We start from the raw sequence: 18,476 nt of genomic DNA, 5'->3' as shown, positions 1-18,476 counted from the left end.
CCCCAACTGCAGACAAGGCGGCCCCCAACCTTCACATCTCCAACAAGGCCTTCCCTGTTGGTCAGTGTGAAGTGGAGCAGCATTCCTTGTGGGATCCTCTACTCCCTGTGAAAGGAAGTCGTCATCAGTGCTTTCTAGGAACCTCCTGGACTGTTTGTGCTTTGCTGTGTTGTTTCCCCAGCTGATGCCAGGGCAGTGAAAGTGCCCCACAAGAACCAGGGCCCGTGACTTTGTGGCTGCTTCCAGCTGCCTGTAGAAGGCCTCATCCACTTCCTCCCCTTGATCCAGAGGGATGTAGCAAACACACACACCAGTGTCACCCGGACCAGGCTGCCCTTTAATCCTGACCCACAAGGTCTCACCTGCTCATCATCCTCACTGAGACAGAGCTTGGCACATTCCAAGTGTTGCCTCACATCCAGGCAATTCTACCATGGGCCCTTTCCTGCTCTGTCTCTCCAGAGCAGTGTGGGGCTCTCCATGACAACATTCCAGTCATGGCAGCTGTCCCAGCACGGCTCTGGAATCCCAGTGGGATCAAAGCCCTGGGACTGCTCACAGGTCTCTGGTTCCTCCTCTTTCCTCCCCATCCTGTGTTGCTGTAAAGCACTTAATAGAAGTGTTTGCTGGAGACAATATCCCAGTGGGAATGCAAAGGAATGCACGCCAGTCCTGTGTAGTGATTGTGTCTTTGGCTGCCTGTGCTTGATCCAGGAGTTCCCTCTTAATTCTCCTTTGGCTATGAGGGACTTTCTCCGATGTTTCCCTGCTGGCTTCTATTATCCCAGGAGTCCCTGGCTCGTCTCTGTAAGACATCAGGTGTGCTCCAGTGCGGCTGCTCCATCTCAGACTCACTGCAGAGGGCCCTCACAGGTACCTTGTCCCTTTAAGTTTTTCATATTCTCCCACAGTTTTCCAGGGATAAACCTGAGACTGTGCCTCTCCACCATCATATCTAATTAAAAGCCCTGTGACACTGCAGGGCCTCATGGAACCAAAGGGATCCTGAGACACTGCAGAAACTCATGGAAACAAAGGACCCTGGGACACTGTGGAACATCATGGAATCACAGGGCCATTGTGATGCTGTGGAACCTGCTGGAACCAAAGGAACCCTGGGACCCTGCAGAGCCTGATGGAACCCAAGGAACCCTGGGACATTGCAGAACCTCATGGAATCAAGGGGCCACTGGGACACTGACAAGCTCTGTCATGGTTTAACCCCAGTTTGCAATTCTGTAGATGTTCACTCACTCCCACACCAGCTGGATCAGGGGGAGACTTGGAAGGATGAAAGCTGCAAAACTCGTGTGTTGAGATAAAAGACACTTCAGAGGGAGAGCAAAACTGGGCACATAAGCAAAGAAAAACAAAGAATTAATTCAGCACTTCCTATGGGAAGTGGGTGTTCAGCCACCTCCGGGGGAGCAGCGTCCCATCCCACAGAATGGTTACTTGGGAAGACAAATGCCATCACTCCAAAACCTTCCTTTCCTTCTTCCCCTCACTTTATATACTGAGCATGGTGTCATCTGGTCTGGAATATCCCTCGGGTCAGTTTGAGTCACCTGTCCCGGCTGTGTCTCCTCACAGCCTCCCAAATTCCTTGCCAGCCTGGCTCTCCAAAAAGCAGAAATGGCCTTGGCTCTGTGTAAGCCCTGCTCAGCAATAACCAAAACATCTCTGTGTTATCAACCCTGTGTTCAGCACAAACCCAAAACACAGCCCCGCACCGGCCACTGGGAAGAAAATCAACTCTACCCCAGCTGAAACCAGCACAAACTGTTACCAAAGCAGTCGTATTTTTTAAACCGAGTCTAAGTAGCAGCGGGGAAAGATGTTGGAAATTCTTTTTACTGTTGTACAGTAGTGTTTGATCCCTACATCTGTGATTAATAGCCTTGTGCCAGCCCTTGCTTCCTTATTTCCCTGTATCAGTGATTAACATGTACTTGCAAATATCTTAATTTTGAGAACAAGGATTGTGTGTCAGAGCAAAGAATGGTAAGAGAAGTACATTATGACATGACCACATGTCTGAGATGCTTTCATGGAGAAAAGATTCACAGGAAGATCCAAAACCATATCCAAGTAAGTCCATGGAAGTGATTAATACATATGCCTGTATTCAGGAAATGTAATGAATATGTAATAGAAATGTCATGACTATTAATTTCATGAAGATAAAGTGGTCTGTGAGGTTGCTGGGTGTGCATGCTTTATGGAGCTATCTTCATGCACCCAGCACACTGAATGAAGTAATGTGGGCTTTCTAACCCAAAAAACTGGTTGCAGAGTTGGTTTCCCAGTTTTCAGTGCCAGAACCTCATGGAACCAAAGGGGCCCTGGGACACTGTGGGGGCTCATGGAACCAAAGGGGCCCTGGGACACTGTCAGGGGCCTCATGGTGCCCAGGTTTGAGGAATCCCTTGGGTGCTGGTGGCTCGGGGAGCAGCTGCAGCTGGAATTGTGGGATGAGCTCTGGGGACGGGGCCTCAGACAAAAGGCCGTGAGCTGCTGACCCTGGAGCAGCCAAGTGAGAGGACACTTGGAGACACGGCAGGAGACGAGGACTCAGCGGGAAGAGCAAGTGTTTTGTGTGCTTGGACTGTGAGGAGATAAAATCCCATGGGGTCCTTATTTGGGGGTCCCTCCTCGAGGCACCAGCTCAGCCTGTTCCTGTGTTACTGCACCAGGAATAAAATGTTTTACTGTTTTTCAGACATGAGACTCTGTCATGGGAAACCTGGGGTGGAAGCAGTGAGGAAACCTGGTCTGACTGTGAGAGTGGGGGGTGTGGGGAGTCACAGGGGACCTGTCAGGTCACTGGAGCTGCTGCTGCTGGGAAGGGGCCTCAGAGTGAGCAGTGCCAGTCTGGGCTGGTGGGAGAGTGATTGCCAGGGAGCCTTGGGAATGGTGAGACTGGGAAGTTACCTAAAGAGTGTGAGGGAGATCTTGTGTGCAGAGACCCCCAGGAGCCCCCTGAGGCGCTCTGCTCGTGGTGGGGATGTGGCCAGAGAGGCACTGGGTGTGCAGGGGCTGAAGAGGGGAGGGGACAGGGACATGGGGACATACATGGACATGGGAACACACACGTGGACACAGGAACACACACATAGACATGAGAACACACATGGGCATGAGAAAACAAACACATGGACATGGTAATACACACATGGACACAGGAACACACAGAGACAGACTCAGAGCATTGCTTTGCTGAAGGGGTTTATTGATCTTTCCAGGAAAATTCCCAGGGCACCCAGGGGATCAGGTAGGGGGGTCTTCCAGGGATGATCATCTCCTTATGCTGCTGGAAGGGGAAAGGAACCACCAGTTCCAGTCCTGAAAGACGGAGCCCAAAATGTCACACTTGATGTCCAAAGGAACATGAGAAGGCCTTGTCCCCACCCCTTTTCTGCAGGGACCTGGGCCAGGAGAAGGGAATTGGAGCCCTGGATATACCTGGGACAGGACTTGGATCCTGACATCCATGTGACCACCCCAGGATGCTCTGAAACTTCCCAGAGCCCCTCCCTGCCCTCACGGTGACCCTGGGGGTCTGCAGTGTCCCCCCAGTGCAAGGAAAGGCTTGGGAGCAGCTCTGTCCAGCTCCCCCAGGACATGGATCTGGGACAGCCCTCTCTGTGTCCCTCTGCTGTCCCCAAGCTCTGCCCACCCCGGAGGGCTCAGAGATCCCCCAGGACCCTCTGTGGGGCAGAGGTCCCTCTGATATTTCTCACCTGGGGAGGCAGCGGAGGGTCACTTGTGCACAAGCTCCACCTGATCAGCCACGGAGGGCTGGGGAAAAAGGGCAGGTTAGGGACACACTGGGATGTACTGGGGCATTCTGGGGCACTGGTTGTAACCATGAGAGGGGAGGTTCGGGGCTCAGCAGAACTCGGGGTACCCCTTTCAGACCTCTTCACTCGACTGGCTTTAATCTCTCCCTCTGCAGAGACTGTGAGGTGTCACTGGCGTGTCCTAAATCCCAGTGAGGGACGGGAGGGTGGGGGTGAGATTTGGGGCACCCCAAAGGACAGGGATGGGGGTGTTTAAGGGACACGACTCTGCAGGATGCAGGTTGAGGAGGAAGGAAAACCAGCAGAGGGGACATGGGGAATAAATCAGGGGGTGAGAGGGGGCAGGAGAAAGAGAGGGGCAGGTAAAAAAATTGAGGGTTTGAGTGAGAAAGTCAAGGAAAAGATTTGGGAACACCACTGTCATGGGCAATGGGAACAGGAGCAGACTGGGAGGAAAGAGGGGAGGGAATGGACTGGAAATGATGTCCTGTGTGTGTGTACTGGAGTGTGCTGGGATGGATGGGAATACAGTGGGGGCCCTGGGAAATGGGTAGGAAACTGGGGTGCACTGGGGAGCCCTGGAGGGTCATGGCCATGAGAGGGAGGGTCTGGGCCCAGAACAACTCCTGGTACCCACCTGGAAATTCGTCAGACTCGCTTGAGTGACTCCACTCTGTGGAAAGACCATGAGATGTCACTGGTCACAGGGGTGTCCCCAGTCTCAGTAAGGGATGGGAGGTCAGGGGCAAATTTGGGATCCTACAGGAAATTTTTTTCACAGGAAAAATCTGGGGTGCACTGGGATGCCCTGGAGGGTCGTGGCCATGAGAGGGGAGGGTCTGGGCCCAGAACAACTCCCGGTACCCACCTGAACTTTCATATGACTCGCTTGAGTAACTCCACCCTGTGGAGAGACCATGAGATGTCACTGGTCATGGGGACAGTCTCAGTAAGGGATGGGAGGTCAGGGCCAAGAATAACTCTTGGTACCCACCTAGACTTTCATCAGACTCGCTTGAGTGACTCCACTCTGTGGAAAGACCATGAGATGTCACTGGTCACTGGGATGTCCCCAGTCTCAGTAAGGGATGGGAGGTCAGGGGCAAATTTGGGATCCTACTGGAAATTTTTTCACAGGAAAAATCTGGGGTGCACTGAGGTGCCCTGGAGGGTCATGGTCATGAGAGGGGAGGGTCTGGGCCCAGAACAACTCCTGCTACCCACCTGAACTTTCATATGACTCGCTTGACTGACTCCACTCTGTGGAGAGACCATGAGATGTCACTGGTCACAGGGGTGTCCCCAGTCTCAGTAAGGGATGGGAGGGTCTGGGCCAAGAACAACTCCTGGTACCCACCTGGACTTTCATCAGACTCGCTTGAGTGACTCCACTCTGTGGAAAGACCATGAGATGTCACTGGTCACGGGGATGTCCCCAGTCTCAGTAAGGGATGGGAGGTCAGGGGCAAATTTGGGATCCTACAGGAAATTTTTTCACAGGAAAAATCTGGAGTGCACTGAGGTGCCCTGGAGGGTCATGGCCATGAGAGGGGAGGGTCTGGGCCCAGAACAACTCCCAGTACCCACCTGAACTTTCATATGACTCTCTTGAGTAACTCCACCCTGTGGAGAGACCATGAGATGTCACTGGTCACAGGGGTGTCCCCAGTCTCAGTTAGGGATGGGAGGTCAGGGGCAAATTTGGGATCCTACAGGACGGGGATGGGGGTGTTGAAGGGGGGGGGGAACTGTGGAGGATGCAGATGAGGAGGAAGGAATTGCAGTGGAGGGGACATGGGGAATGAAACAGGGTGGGGGAGGGGGAGAAAGAGTGGGACAAGGAACAAAAATGGAGGGATTGAGAGGGGGAGGTCAAGGAAGAGGATTTGGGGACACCACTGTCATGGGGAATAGGAAAGGCAAAAGACTAGGGGGAAAGAGAGGAAATGGACTGGAATTGATGCCCTCTGGGGATGTACAGTGTGGGATGGGAATACAGGGAGGACCTGAGAAAGGGGTCTCCACAGGAAAAATTTGGGGTGCACTGGAATGCCCTGGAGGGTCGTGGCCATGAGAGGGGAGGGTCTGGGCCCAGAACAACTCCTGCTACCCACCTGAACTTTCATCAGACTCGCTTGACTGACTCCACTCTGTGGAGAGACCATGAGATGTCACTGGTCACAGGGGTGTCCCCAGTCTCAGTAAGGGATGGGAAGGTCTAGGCCAAGAACAACTCCTGGTACCCACCTGAACTTTCATATGACTCACTTGAGTGACTCCACTCTGTGAAGAGACCATGAGATGTCACTGGTCACTGGGGTGTCCCCAGTCTCAGTAAGGGATGGGGGGACCAAACTACCCCACGGATCCCACAGGGGTGACCCCAATTCCAGGATTTACCATGATGTTTGAACCCCCACCTATGATGATGCTTTGGGGAAGGAGAGCAAAGGGTTGGTCTTGATTGTCCCTTGTGGGGCTGTTCCCCCCACCCCCCAGCCCCTGGCTGCCCCCTCATCTGAGAAGGAAAAAATGAGGTAACCATGGAGGTGCCCCTGGATAGTGAAAGAGAGAGGCTGAGACAAGTGTTTTCCTGCTTACCCATAAAATTCAGTCCTGCAGCAGAGCCGTTTTCAGGGCGACAAAACCAAGGCAAGAACTTAAAGGGGCATCGGGGCCAGGCATCTGCTGGGGAGCTCAGCAGGATGGTGAAGAGCAGGGCCACGCTGAGCACAGCGACCTTCATCTTCCTCTCACCCTGGGCAGCGCTGGGTGAGGCTGCACAGGGACAGGAGCACATTTATCCCTCCTGGGACTCCTCCCTGCCCCCTCCCCGAGAGCCCCCAGGGCAAATCCCGGCTGGGCACAGACCCCAGCCCTGGCCACAAGCCCAGCCCTGGCACAGAGTCCATCCCCTCCCCAGCACGGATCCAGCCACCTTCCCTGGCATCCGTCCAGCTTCCTGCATGGGGCACCTGCCCCTGGAAGGGCCCAGGCACCTGGGGGTGCCAAGGGGGGTGGGCAGGGAGCTGAAAGCAGATGGATACTCTGTGGGGACAATCCCCACTCCATCACAATCCATCCTCCAACTGCCCCCAAAGCCTGATCCCCCAATGCCCTAATGCCCATCCCTTCCCAGAGCTTTCCCTCTGGGACACCCCAGAGCTGAGCCCAGCCCCAAACCCGGTGTGTCTGAGTACAGTTGTCCCTGTTCCCACTCCAGCCCCTTGGCTGAACGAGGGGCTGGCACTGACCCCTCTCGCTGGGGCAGCAGGAGCCTGGGATCAGGAAAACAGGGAGGTGGGAGATAAACGGGCTCCAGGGCCATGGGCACAGCCGGGTGAGTGGGATCTGCAGCCTCTGCAGGCACTGGGGAGCACTGGGGAATGCTGGCCCTGGCACACAAGGGCTGGGCTCAGGCAAGTGCTGGGGTGGTGGCAGTGCCCGGATCCAGCCCACTCCCCACCACTGCAGCCCCCAAGTGCTCCAGGCCCAGCCACGCCCTCCCTGAGCAGAGCCCAGAGGGGCAGATCCACTTTCCTGGCCCTCCCCCTGTCCCATCTGGCCACTCCGTGTCCTCCCAGCTCCCCTGGGCCCCGCTCTGCTGAGCTGTCCCACACAGGGGGTCCCAGTGGCTGGGAGCCCAGCAGGGCTCTGGCTCCAGGCTGGGCTGGCACTGGGACACAGCTGCCCCAGCGCCCCTGTCCCCAGGGATGGCCCTGCCCTGCCCTCGGCCCAGCGCTGGCCCTGGGCAGGGTGGCACCTTCCCACCCCACTGTCCCTCCCTCCCTCCCCTGCTCAGAGGCCCCTCTCCACTGGGACCCCCGTGGGTGAGATCAATGGCAGGCACTGACTGGGGGCTCCCAGGAGCTGCCAGAGCCTCAATTCTCCACTGACATTTTGGGACATTTCCGGGACACCTTCCATCCTTACGGGACACTGACGATACAGAAGAGACCATTGTGGGGAGGTGGGAAAACATTTCAGGTGAATGACTTGACTGTTTGCCTTGGATTTTCCTGAGGAGCCGGCAGTGACCTGGAAGATTTTCCTTTTGCCTGTTTCTGCTTCGTGCCTCGTTTGTTGCATAATTGAGGGGGGGCATTTACAGGCCCTCAACACCAAAGGTCCGGTTCTGCACTACCCAAATTGTGGGATCCCAGATGCTCATGTTTGTGGATCAGCAGCTCATTGGAAGAGGGAAATGCCCCAAGTTTGGTGTTTGAGAGAGAGAGGGATGAGAGGCGTAACCAGGGTGCCTGAGGTGCAGCTGATCCCACCTGGACTGACTCCTTCCTTCCCCCTGAGCAGGGCTGGGAGCACCTGGGGAAATTCCACTTGTTCCTTCAGTCTCTTCTGTGGGATTTTTCCCACACTCTGGTTCCAAATGGATTTTGGCCCTGGCCGTTCTCCTCAGGCCATGACCTGCAGGGAGGTGTTGCAGTGACTCACAGAAGGAAAGGGGAGGAGAAAAGGGGGCCCTGTTCTCCCCACATTTACGTCCCCTTTCCCAATTTCCTGGTGCCCTGCAGTTCCCAGAGTCCCTCAGTAGCTGCCCACTGGGGGATTGGACTCAGCAGGAGGTCTCTGTCCTGCTGTACTGGTTTTGACTGGGATAACTGACTGGTTTACAGTCACTGCCCATCACAGGGACTTGCCTTGTCTCAGTAGAGAATCATGGAATCATGGACTGGTTTGGGTGGGAAGGGACCTTCTCAACTCGTGCCACCCCCTGCCATGGGCAGGGACACCTTTCACTGTCCCAGGTCACTTCAAGGTCAGTCCAACCTGGCCTTGGACACCTCCAGGGATGGAGCAGCCACAGCTTCTCTGGGCAACCTGTGCCAGGGCCTCCCCACCCTCACAGGGAAAACTTTCTTCCCAATATCCCCCTAACCCTGCCCTCTGGGAGTGGGAAGACATTCCATTCCCCCTTCTCCTATCACTCTAAGGCCTCCCTGGAGCCTTCTCTTCTCCAGGCTGAGCAATCCCAATTGTCCCAGCCTTTCCCGAGGGGAATTCCAGTGCCCTTTTTCGGGGACTGACACGTCACAGCCAAAGGGAAAACCCCTCAGTGGATATTTCCCACAAGTTATTCCTGCATGGACAAAACTGGCAGCACCTTTAGAAAGGGTTCCCTCCAACACTCTTTATTAATACAAACTGGGCCAGGTTAAAGGTTTGTGGTGGTCAGTGACAGGGTCTGGCTGCAAAAACACACTTCAGCCAATGTAAAAATTGTTTTTGAAGCAAAGCATGAGCACAAACTGTAAACCAAAGCAATCCACTAATAGATTAGGCAGCAAAACCCAGCTCCAGTCCTTCAAAGCAGTGACCAGCACGCAAAGCTGACACTTCTCACCCAGCACAGGTGTCTGGGGTGGGGGGAGGGAAGGAAGGCAGGTTCAACCCCTCCCTTGATCCCAGCAGTTTCAGTGGAAATCTCCCTCCTATTTTTTCCCCATTTCCAACTTCCTTCTATGCCATTTCTTTAGGTTTAGGAGGAGTTTGGGGAATTCTAATCAGAAGTTTGTTTCTCGGTGCCTCGGGAGCTTTGTGGGGCACCGTGACCTTATCACACCCGGGAAGCAGCAGCTGGTTTTCCTCTGGAATTCCAATTCTATTTTAACTTTTACCCTTATTTATCACTCCAAACATGGGACCATTTCTCTGGCTTGTCCAGGTCCCTCTGGATGCCATCCCTGTCCCTCAGGTGTGTGCCCTGCACGGCTCGGCTCAGGGTCACCGGCTAAGGGTGCCCTCCACCCCTTTGCCTACGTTGTAAAGGAAGATGCCAAATACTGTGGCCAGGAGTCAGGAATTCAAAGGTATGGAGTCCAGCTGGGGATTCCTTGCTGGAGATAAGGGCATGGACAGTGGGATTGGGAAGGGGGCAGCAGTGCTCGGCCTGTGGAGGCAGCTCCTGCTGGGTGGGAAGGACAGGAATGGCTTTGAGAAAGGTCTTGCAGACTCACAGTGGAGGAGGTGCCCAGGATCCAAGGGAATTCCTTGTGGTGGAGGCAATCACATCCCCTTGGGGTGCAAGGGCTGTAATGCCCCCCCGAGCAGCTTCACCTCCCCTGGGCTTCACCTCAGTCAACGTTCCTCAATTATCCAACAAACGAGGCACGAAGCAGAAACAGGCAAAAGGAAAATCTTCCAGGTCACTGCCGGCTCCTCAGGAAAATCCAAGGCAAACAGTCAAGTCATTCACCTGAAATGTTTTCCCACCTCCCCACAATGGTCTCTTCTGTATCATCAGTGTCCCGTAAGGATGGAAGGTGTCCCGGAAATGTCCCAAAATGTCAGTGGAGAATTGAGGCTCTGGCAGCTCCCAAGAGCCAGGCACTGCCACCACCCCAGCACTTGCCTGAGCCCAGCCCTTGTGTGCCAGGGCCAGCATTCCCCAGTGCTCCCCAGTGCCTGCAGAGACTGCAGATCCCACTCACCCGGCTGTGCCCATGGCCCTGGAGCCCGTTTATCTCCCACCTCCCTGTTTTCCTGATCCCAGGCTCCTGCTGCCCCAGGGAGAGGGGTCAGTGCCAGCCCCTCGTTCAGCCAAGGGGCTGGAGTGGGAACAGGGACAACTGTACTCAGAGACGCCGGGTTTGGGGCTGGGCTCAGCTCTGGGGTGTCCCAGAGGGAAAGCTGTGGGAAGGGATGGGCATTAGGGCATTGGGGGATCAGGCTTTGGGGGCAGTTGGAGGATGGATTGTGTTGGAGTGGGGATTGTCCCCACAGAGTATCCATCTGCTTTCAGCTCCCTGCCCACCCCCCTTGGCACCCCCAGGTGCCTGGGCCCTTCCAGGGGCAGGTGCCCCGTGCAGGAAGCTGGACGGATGCCAGGGAAGGTGGCTGGATCCGTGCTGGGGAGGGGATGGACTCTGTGCCAGGGCTGGGCTTGTGGCCAGGGCTGGGGTCTGTGCCCAGCTGGGATTTGCCCTGGGGGCTCTCGGAGAGGGGGCAGGGAAGAGTCCCAGGAGGGATAAATGTGCTCCTGTCCCTGTGCAGCCTCACCCAGCGCTGCCCAGGGCGAGAGGAAGATGAAGGTCGCTGTGCTCAGCGTGGCCCTGCTCTTCACCATCCTGCTGAGCTCCCCAGCAGATGCCAAGGTGAGACCCCCATGCCACGGGGATGGGCTCAGGGATGGGCCCCTTCCCACTCCAGGGGCTCCCCCAGGACTCCCCAGCACCCCCAGCCCTGATCGGTGCCACTTTCTTCGGCCACAACTCCCTCTGTCCTTCCCCTCCCCACAATTCCACTCCTGCTGCTGCAGCTCTGCTTCCTCACGGGATGCTTGGACCCTGCTCCATCCTGGGAGAGTCCCACTGGTTCCTGCTCTTTCTGCCCCCAGATCCCACCTTTTTGGGCATCCCCATCCCATCCTTTTGTCCTCTGAATCATCTCCCCAGGATCTCCTCTGTTTCCCATCTGAGGTCAAGGCCAAACCCAAACTGGGCGGAACTGGCCAAGCCCCACTTGAGTCCAAAGAGGACAAACAGGCCCAGGCTCCACACTGGGATAAAGTGGGACAGGGCCTGGCCAGGCTGAGCTGGGACAAAGTGGGAAATGCCCTCCCCTGGCCGATTCCCAGGGCCTTTCCTGCAGTCTTTCCCCTCCATCCCTCACCTTTCCTCCTGCACTGGTGTCCCCACCTTCCCTGGGACCCGCAATCCCAACTGGCCCCGCTCAGCCTGGGCTACAGCCGGGCCTTGGAAGGGGTGGGGACAGCCCTGTCTCCCTCAGCCCCACAAGGGCCAATCCCAACCAAGCCTTTGCTCTCCTCCTGCAGCCCTTTGAGGCCAGTGGTATTCTCTGCGATGGGGTAAGTCCTGGACTTGGGGGCCACCCAGTGTGGGAACCAGGGGGCACTTTGGGCTCCCCATCCCTGACTGGCACTGGGGATCCCCAGTGACCCGTGACGTCTCCTTGTCTCTCCACAGGGAGGTATCATCAGTGGCCCGGTGGGTACCAGGGGTTGTGCTGGGCCCAGACCCTCCCCTCTCGTAGCCACCACCCTCCAGGGCATCCCAGTGCTCCCCAGTCCACCCCAGTGTTTCCCGGGGAGGTCCCTTCCTCAAGGCCCCCACCCCATTCTATTCCCTCAGTCCCCAGTACACACACACAGGGCATCATTCCCAGACCATTCCTTCCCCTCTTTCCCGCCTAATCCTTTCCCTTTCCCATTGCCCAGGACAGTGGTCTCCCAAAATCCCCTTCCTTGACTCCCCAGTCCCAACCCCCCTCCCAATCCCTTCAAGTTTTGTGCCCTTCCCCATTTCTCCTGCCCCCACCCATCCCCTGCTTCATTCCCCATGTCCCCTGCACTGGAGTTCCTTCCCTCTCACCCCCACCGTCCCATCCCTTCCAGACCCCAATGCCCATCCTGTGGGGTCCCCAATTCCCCCCGTTCAGTGTCTTTGGGTCCCTCCCAAACTCCTCCCCACCCTCCCTGGAGTTCCTGAATTGCCCTGGCTCTCCCTGTCTCCATCCCCACCCTGGTCCCTGCAGGAACAGGGATCCTGGGGAAACTGGGGGGAGTGGGGCTGGGGGGAGCAGAAGGGATCTTCCCCCTCAGACTGGTGGCCATCCATGGGCTGGGGGGGGGCTGGGGACACCCGTGTCCCTCCCACAGCCCCACAGGGGCCAATTCTGCTCAAACCTTTTCTCTCCTTCCCCAGCCACTGCAGGGAATAGGAGTAGGTGGATGTATCGGGGTAAGTCCTGGAGTTGGGATGCCCCCAGTGTGGGAAATGGGGAGAAATGTAGTCCCCCATCCCTGTTGGGACTGGGGACACCCCAGTGACCAGTGACACCTCACGGTCTCTCCACAGGGAGGCATCGGTATCAGCCGAGTGAAGAGGTCTGAGGTGGGTACCCGAGTTCTGCTGGGCCCAGACCCTCCCCTCTCATGGCCATGACCCTCCAGGGCATCCCAGTGTGCCCCAGTACATCCCAGTGTGCCCCAGTACATCCCAGTATCTCCCAGTACAGCCTAGTGTGCCCCAGTGCATCCCAGTGTCTCCCAGTACAGACCAGTGTGTCCCAGTACAGCCCAGTGTGTCCCAGTACCTCCCAGTGTGTCTCAGTGTGTCTCAGTAAATCCCAGTGTGCCCCAGTACATCCCAGTGTGTCCCAGTACAGCCCAGTGTGTCCCAGTACAGCCCAGTGTGCCCCAGTAGAGCCCAGTGTGTCCCCACCCCTGCCTTTGTCCCCAGCCCCCCGTGGCTGACCAGGTGCAGCTTCTGCGCGAGTGACGCTCCCTCGGCTGCCTCTCTGGATGCCCCCCCAGGTGAGAAATATCGGAGGGTCCTCAGCCCCCCAAAGGGTTCTGGGAGGGTCTGGGGGGGGGTCCCTGAGCCCCCCGGGTGGGGAGAGCTTGGGGACAGCAGAGGGACACGGAGGGGGTTGTGCCTGCCCCGTGTGCTGGGGGAGCTGGACAGAGCTGTCCCCCCCAAGCCTTTCCTTGCACTGGGGGGGCTCTGCAGCCCCCCGGGGTCACCGGCAGGGCCGGGAGGGGCTCTGGGAGGTTTCAGAGTGTCCCGGGGTGAGGGGCTCTGGGGGCCACAGGGATCTCAGGATCCAATTCCCTTCTCGTGCCCTTTGTCCCTGCAGTGGGGACAAGGCCCCACCCATGTCCCAGTGGGCACCAGGGGTGACATTTGGGGCTCTGTCTTTCAGGACTGGAGCTGGTGGTGACACCCGTGTCCCGTCCCCCTCCAGTGGTATGAGGAGATGATCATCCCTGGAGGGATGCCCTGGGTGCCCTGGGAATTTCCCTGGAAAATCAATAAACCCCTGCAGCAAATGCTCTGTGTCTGTCTGTGTGTGAGTTCCCACATTCACATGAGCATTCCCGTGTCCATGTGTGTTCCCACGTCCCCTGGGGCACGGCGGGAAACAGGGTCTGACTGGGGCTGTCCAAGCACCATCCCCAAGGAGCACAGGTTGGTGTCAGGGCTGGGGAGGATCAGGGACAACCAGCCTGAAGCCCCTGGGTCCTTCACTGTGCTCTGGGAGGGATAGGAAAGGGTATAAAAGGAGCCAGAGGGATGTAAAATATTCCCAGATATCAATACAGGCTCAGGGATGAAGGGATCGAGAGCAGCCCTGTGTAGAAGGACATGGGCATACTGGTGGATGAAAAGCAGGATGTGACCCAGCAATGGGAGCTCACAGCCCAGAAAGCCCCCGTGTCCTGGGCTCATCCCACAGCGTGGGCAGCAGGGGAGGGGCGGGTTCTGCCCCTCTGCCCCGCTCAGGTGAGACCCCACCTGCAGCGCTGCCTCCAGCTCTGGGCTCCTCTGGGTGTCTGTAACGCACCCCCCCAATGGGAATGGCTCTTGGGGATTTCCCTGCCAGCCCTGGCATCTCCTGCAGCTCCATGGGGTTCTCAGCACAGCAAAGGCAGGGACCTCTTGGGGCAGTTCCAGAGGAGGCCCCCAAGGTGATCAGAGGGCTGGAGCACCTCTCTGCTGGAGACAGGCTGAGAGAGTGGGGGCTGTTCAGCCTGGAGAAGAAAAGGCTGTGGGGACACCTCCTTGGGGCCTTCCAGTACTTCAAGGCACCTGATAGGAAACCTGGGCAAAAGTTTCAGTAGGGCCTGTCACAATAGGACAGGGGGTGAGGGGGTTGAACTAAAAGAGGGAGGTTCAAACTAGAGAGAGGGAAGAAATATTTAATGAGAATGAAACACTGGAACACATTTCCAGGGAGGTGGTGGATGCCCCAACCTTACAAACATTCAAGGCCAGGTTGGATGGGGCTCTGAGCAATCTGATCTGGTGAAAGATGTCTCTGCTCCCCCTCCAGGGGATCCCCTGGCCTGTGGTGTTGGCTACCGGAGTGATCGGGCAAGGATGCAAGTGCCCAGAGAGCAGAGGGACCACACAGCACCTCTGTTAGCAGGGACATATTGAGATGAGTTGGGAATATTTTGGATCAACACACTCAGGCTCCACTACTTTGCCTCTCTGTGGAGGCACAGAACTATCGGAAGAGACTGAAAACCACGAGGTCCCTCAGTGTCACAGGGTCCCTTTGGTTCCCTGAGGCCCTGCATTGTCACAGGGTCCTCCTTGCCATCAAGAGTGCCAGAGGGGCCCCAGGGCCCCGTGAGGTCCCGCAGGGTCGAGGGGGACCCTTGATTCCCTGTGTCCCTGGAGTGTCACAATGTCCCCACGGCTCCAGGAGGCCACAGACGAGCAGCACTGGGCCGACATCAAAGGACCAAAAAGTGATGTCACCATGAACTCTTGAGGGCTGAAAGGAGCTGGGTAGACCTGAAGGCCAAAAAGAACCGGGTAGACCTGCAGGCCGAGCCGTGCCCTGGAGCCAGGCAGGCCTGATAAACCAAAGGAGCCGGGAAGACCTGGAAACACCATCCCACCCCGGACCTGGATTTTGGTATCAAGAAATGCTTTTGGCAAAAAGCAGGTGGAGTGGTGGGAGGGGCAGAGGCAGCAGAGCCCAGTGCAGGAGCCACCGGCTCCAGGCACGACCTCCCCACCCGCCGGGAGAGCGCAGCAGCCAGAGCCCTTTGCCGGCTCCAGCTCCCGGCACTGCTGGGGGCTTTTGTCTTCGGTTTTGGGGTCTGATGTGAGGGATTGTTTCTGTGGTGGTGGGTGGCAGAGGGGCTGAGGGATTGGGCTTGAGAGGGACGCCTGTCCCCTCAAGTGACAAAGCTACAGACAGGGATCAGGTGTTCCTGCTGGGCCTGCAGACCAGGTCTACCCACTGGGATAGGACACCAGGTCTACCCGCTGGGCACAGAGACCAGGTTTATCCAGTGGCACTCAGGGAAGGGAGGGAGGATCACCATGCTATGTTCCATCATTTTCTCCAGCTCCACTCACCGGGCACAGACAGCAGGTGTAGTGGGTTGGCCCTGGCTGGACCCCCTAAAGCCTCTCTCTCACTCCCCTCTGCAACTGGAAAGAGAAGAGAAAAAAAGCACTGAAGGATTCACAAGCTGAGAGAAGAGCTGGGACAGGTCACTCACTGAGCACCTTCAGGGGCAAATCAGACTCCAAGTGAAACCTCAGAATAAAAGAACCGCTGAGAGAGACTTTGCACCTTTAAGCAGCAAGGTATTTGTGTTTATTCAATGCTGGACAAACTTGCTGGGCTCAGAAGTGCAAAAGCAAGCCATTTTATACACTCTAGATCCATGGTTACACCCTGGCTCTGGGCCCCTACATCTAATTCAAACACCTAGTTTACCTGATTTCTCACCTTGTGGCCTATTGTATACTATTCCCTGGCACTCTTTCTATAATGACACTCTGGTCTCCAGTGAGCAGAAGAGAACATGATTATTAACCAGTGCTCCTAAGATGTTCTAACAGCAACACAGGCAGAGCAAACCTCGGGCAATTACCTTCTCCTGGCTCAACAGGGCAAGGTATCCCAACTGAGCCACCTCCTTTTATGCCTTTTTGCCATCACAACTGATTTTATTACAAACACGATCAGAGCAAGAGAGCGAGAAATAAAATCATCTGGAAAACATCTTTCCCTCCCCACCCCTCCTTCCTTGCAAACTCCACCTCCGTCCCCCCAGCGCTGCAGGGAGACAGGGAATCCATCACCATTTGGCTGTGGAAGATGGGCCAGAGAGAATGAGAATCATGGAATTATTTAGCTTGGAAAAGACCTTGGAGATCATCCTTGCTAGAGAGTCTCGAGGTGCAAGAAGGACTCCCTGGCTTTCTAAATGTCCCAGGGAAGGGTTTTTAGGCGCAGCTGAATCCTCTCTCAGCTCCAGACTGTGTTGGTAGCTTAAATTTAAAGGAATTCCAGAGCTCTGGGAAGGACAAATCCTGATGGGAGGGAAACAAGGGCTGAGCACATTGGCTTGGGGGTTCCTCCTGCCCAAGTCCATCTCTAGAACTCACCGGGCATCCTGGGACCATAAAAACCTCCAAAACACCAAGATTGAGCCCAGAAAAACCCAAACCACCAAGATTCAGGCAAAACCCCCTCAGAAACAGCAAGAAGAATCCTGCCCCCCAAACTGTAAAAAGTTGAGATTCAGCAAAATATACTCCAAATTATGAAGATTCGCCCAAAATAAATCTCCCCCAGGAGTTCCCCCTCTCTGGTGTGTCCCCTCTGGGGTTCAGAGGGTCTCCCCTGTCTGGGATGCTGGGAGTGTCGGGGGTCCCAAGGGTCCCTTCTCCTCTGACTCTCACCTTTGGGGTGCCGCCTTCCCAGACATTCCCCCTCTCCAGGTTCTCCACCTTGTTGTCCCGGGGATCCCAGGGGTCCCCACTCTCCAGGCTTCCCCTTCTCCGCTCCCCCCATTTCAGGCTCCCGGGGGTCCCGGGGCTCCTCCCTCTCCGTGCTCCCCCCTCCAGCCTGCCGGGGGTCCCCCAGCTCCGGCATCGCCCGCTCCGCCCTCCACCCTCGGCAGCTCCCAGGGGGACCCCAAAACTGCTGTGTCTGCCCAGCCAGCCCCGGGCTGACAGTGGCCCTGACCCTGTCCCTGCTCCTCCCTGCAGGCTCCGTGGCCGGGCACACTTTGTGTTCCTGGGTGCCACCAGCTCAGCAGCTGCAGCCGCTCCAATCAGCGCCCGCAGCTCTGCAGCAAAGCCCCAGCTCACCTGGCACACAGGGCATGGACACAGCACCTTCTCGCTGCTGGGCACTCCCAGCTCAGCCTCTTCCCCAGCACGGGGCTCTCCTGCCTCAGCACCACCTCTGCCTTCCACTTCTTCTCAGGGCCACCTCAGGGCCTGCTCTCCAGGACAGGAACCTGCAGGGAGGGCAGATGATGTGCAAGCCCAGGGGGGCCTGCTTGCCGTGGCCTGGGGGCTTCTTTCTCCTGCCACAACCACCCCACAACTTCTCCTGCTTTTCTAACCCCACATCTTTGCAGACTGACCTTGTCTCTCTGTCTGCACAGACACATCTATCCCCTGTGGACAGAGCCTCCAGCATGTGCTGCCCTGGCAATGGCACCCAGAGAATCCCAGAATCAGCCGGCTTGGAAAAGACCTCCCAGATCATCAAGTGCACCCCTTGATCCAACCCCGCCGTGGTTCCCAGACCGGGGCACGGATGCCCAGGGGAGGGGCTTTGGGGCTCTCCCAGTACAGCCCAGTGCCCCCAGTACAGCCCACTGTGTTCCTGTCCCAGGGTGCCAGGTGATCCCTCTTTGGGGGGTTTGATTGGGATTTGGGGCATTTTGGGGGCCTCTGGGTGCATTTGGGGGAGTTAAAAGAGGTCTTGGGAGCATTGGGGGGTCAAAGGGATCTGGGGGAGGAGGTGATTAAAGGAAAAATGGGGGTTAGGGGACATTTGGGGGCTTTATTGGGGCCTGGGGGGGACAGGAGGGGCAGCACCACAAGCAGGTGAGTCCTGAGACCCCCCTGGTGTCCCCAAGACCCTCCTGCTGTCCTCAACTTCCCACTTGGCACCCTGAGACCCCCCTGGTGTCTCCAGTGTTCCCAGGGCCTCCCCATGGCCCCAGTTCCCCCCTTGACACCCCCCATTCCACTGGCCCCAAACCCCATCCCTGATGTCCCCAACCCTCCATCTCCCCCCAGAAGACCCCCCTGGACCCTCTGACCCCCAAAATGGCCCCGTCCCCCCAAGCTCACAGAAAAGCCAAGGACATCTGGGGACACATTGGTGAAACTTGGGGTGCTTTGGGGGGCACTGGGTGATTAC

General features: G+C 56.9%; 1 protein-coding gene and 1 long non-coding RNA gene across 6 annotated transcripts; both read right to left on the bottom strand.

The window, feature by feature from the left end:
- Positions 1-3,211: 3,211 nt before the first annotated feature.
- LOC126652428 (osteocalcin 2-like) lies at positions 3,212-6,564 on the bottom strand. Of its 5 annotated transcripts, XM_050339160.1 has the most exons (11): positions 6,405-6,564; positions 6,051-6,086; positions 5,918-5,953; positions 5,391-5,426; positions 5,161-5,196; positions 5,028-5,063; positions 4,798-4,833; positions 4,672-4,707; positions 4,441-4,476; positions 3,744-3,801; positions 3,212-3,345 (listed from the first exon to the last, which is right to left on the bottom strand). In XM_050339160.1, exons 1-10 carry the CDS (start codon positions 6,547-6,549, stop codon positions 3,788-3,790), a joined length of 447 nt encoding a protein of 148 aa, XP_050195117.1. In that variant the 5' UTR covers positions 6,550-6,564; the 3' UTR covers positions 3,212-3,345; positions 3,744-3,787. The 5 variants fall into 5 exon arrangements, with proteins under 5 accessions (XP_050195117.1, XP_050195121.1, XP_050195120.1 ...); XM_050339164.1 differs by lacking the exons at positions 4,672-4,707; positions 4,798-4,833; XM_050339163.1 differs by lacking the exons at positions 5,028-5,063; positions 5,161-5,196.
- A 7,901-nt stretch (positions 6,565-14,465) lies between these two features.
- On the bottom strand, positions 14,466-18,253 carry LOC126652430 (uncharacterized). The gene is made up of 3 exons (XR_007631972.1): positions 17,689-18,253; positions 17,408-17,559; positions 14,466-15,733 (listed from the first exon to the last, which is right to left on the bottom strand). It is a non-coding gene; the product is annotated as an uncharacterized LOC126652430 (long non-coding RNA).
- Positions 18,254-18,476: the final 223 nt, after the last annotated feature.

Source organism: Myiozetetes cayanensis, unplaced genomic scaffold (genome assembly GCF_022539395.1).
Source record: "Myiozetetes cayanensis isolate MyiCay16 unplaced genomic scaffold, myiCay2020 scf849, whole genome shotgun sequence".
Lineage (NCBI taxonomy): Eukaryota > Metazoa > Chordata > Aves > Passeriformes > Tyrannidae > Myiozetetes > Myiozetetes cayanensis.
The sequence above is the reverse complement of the archived record's forward strand: the minus strand, read 5'-3'. Positions and strand labels throughout refer to the sequence as shown.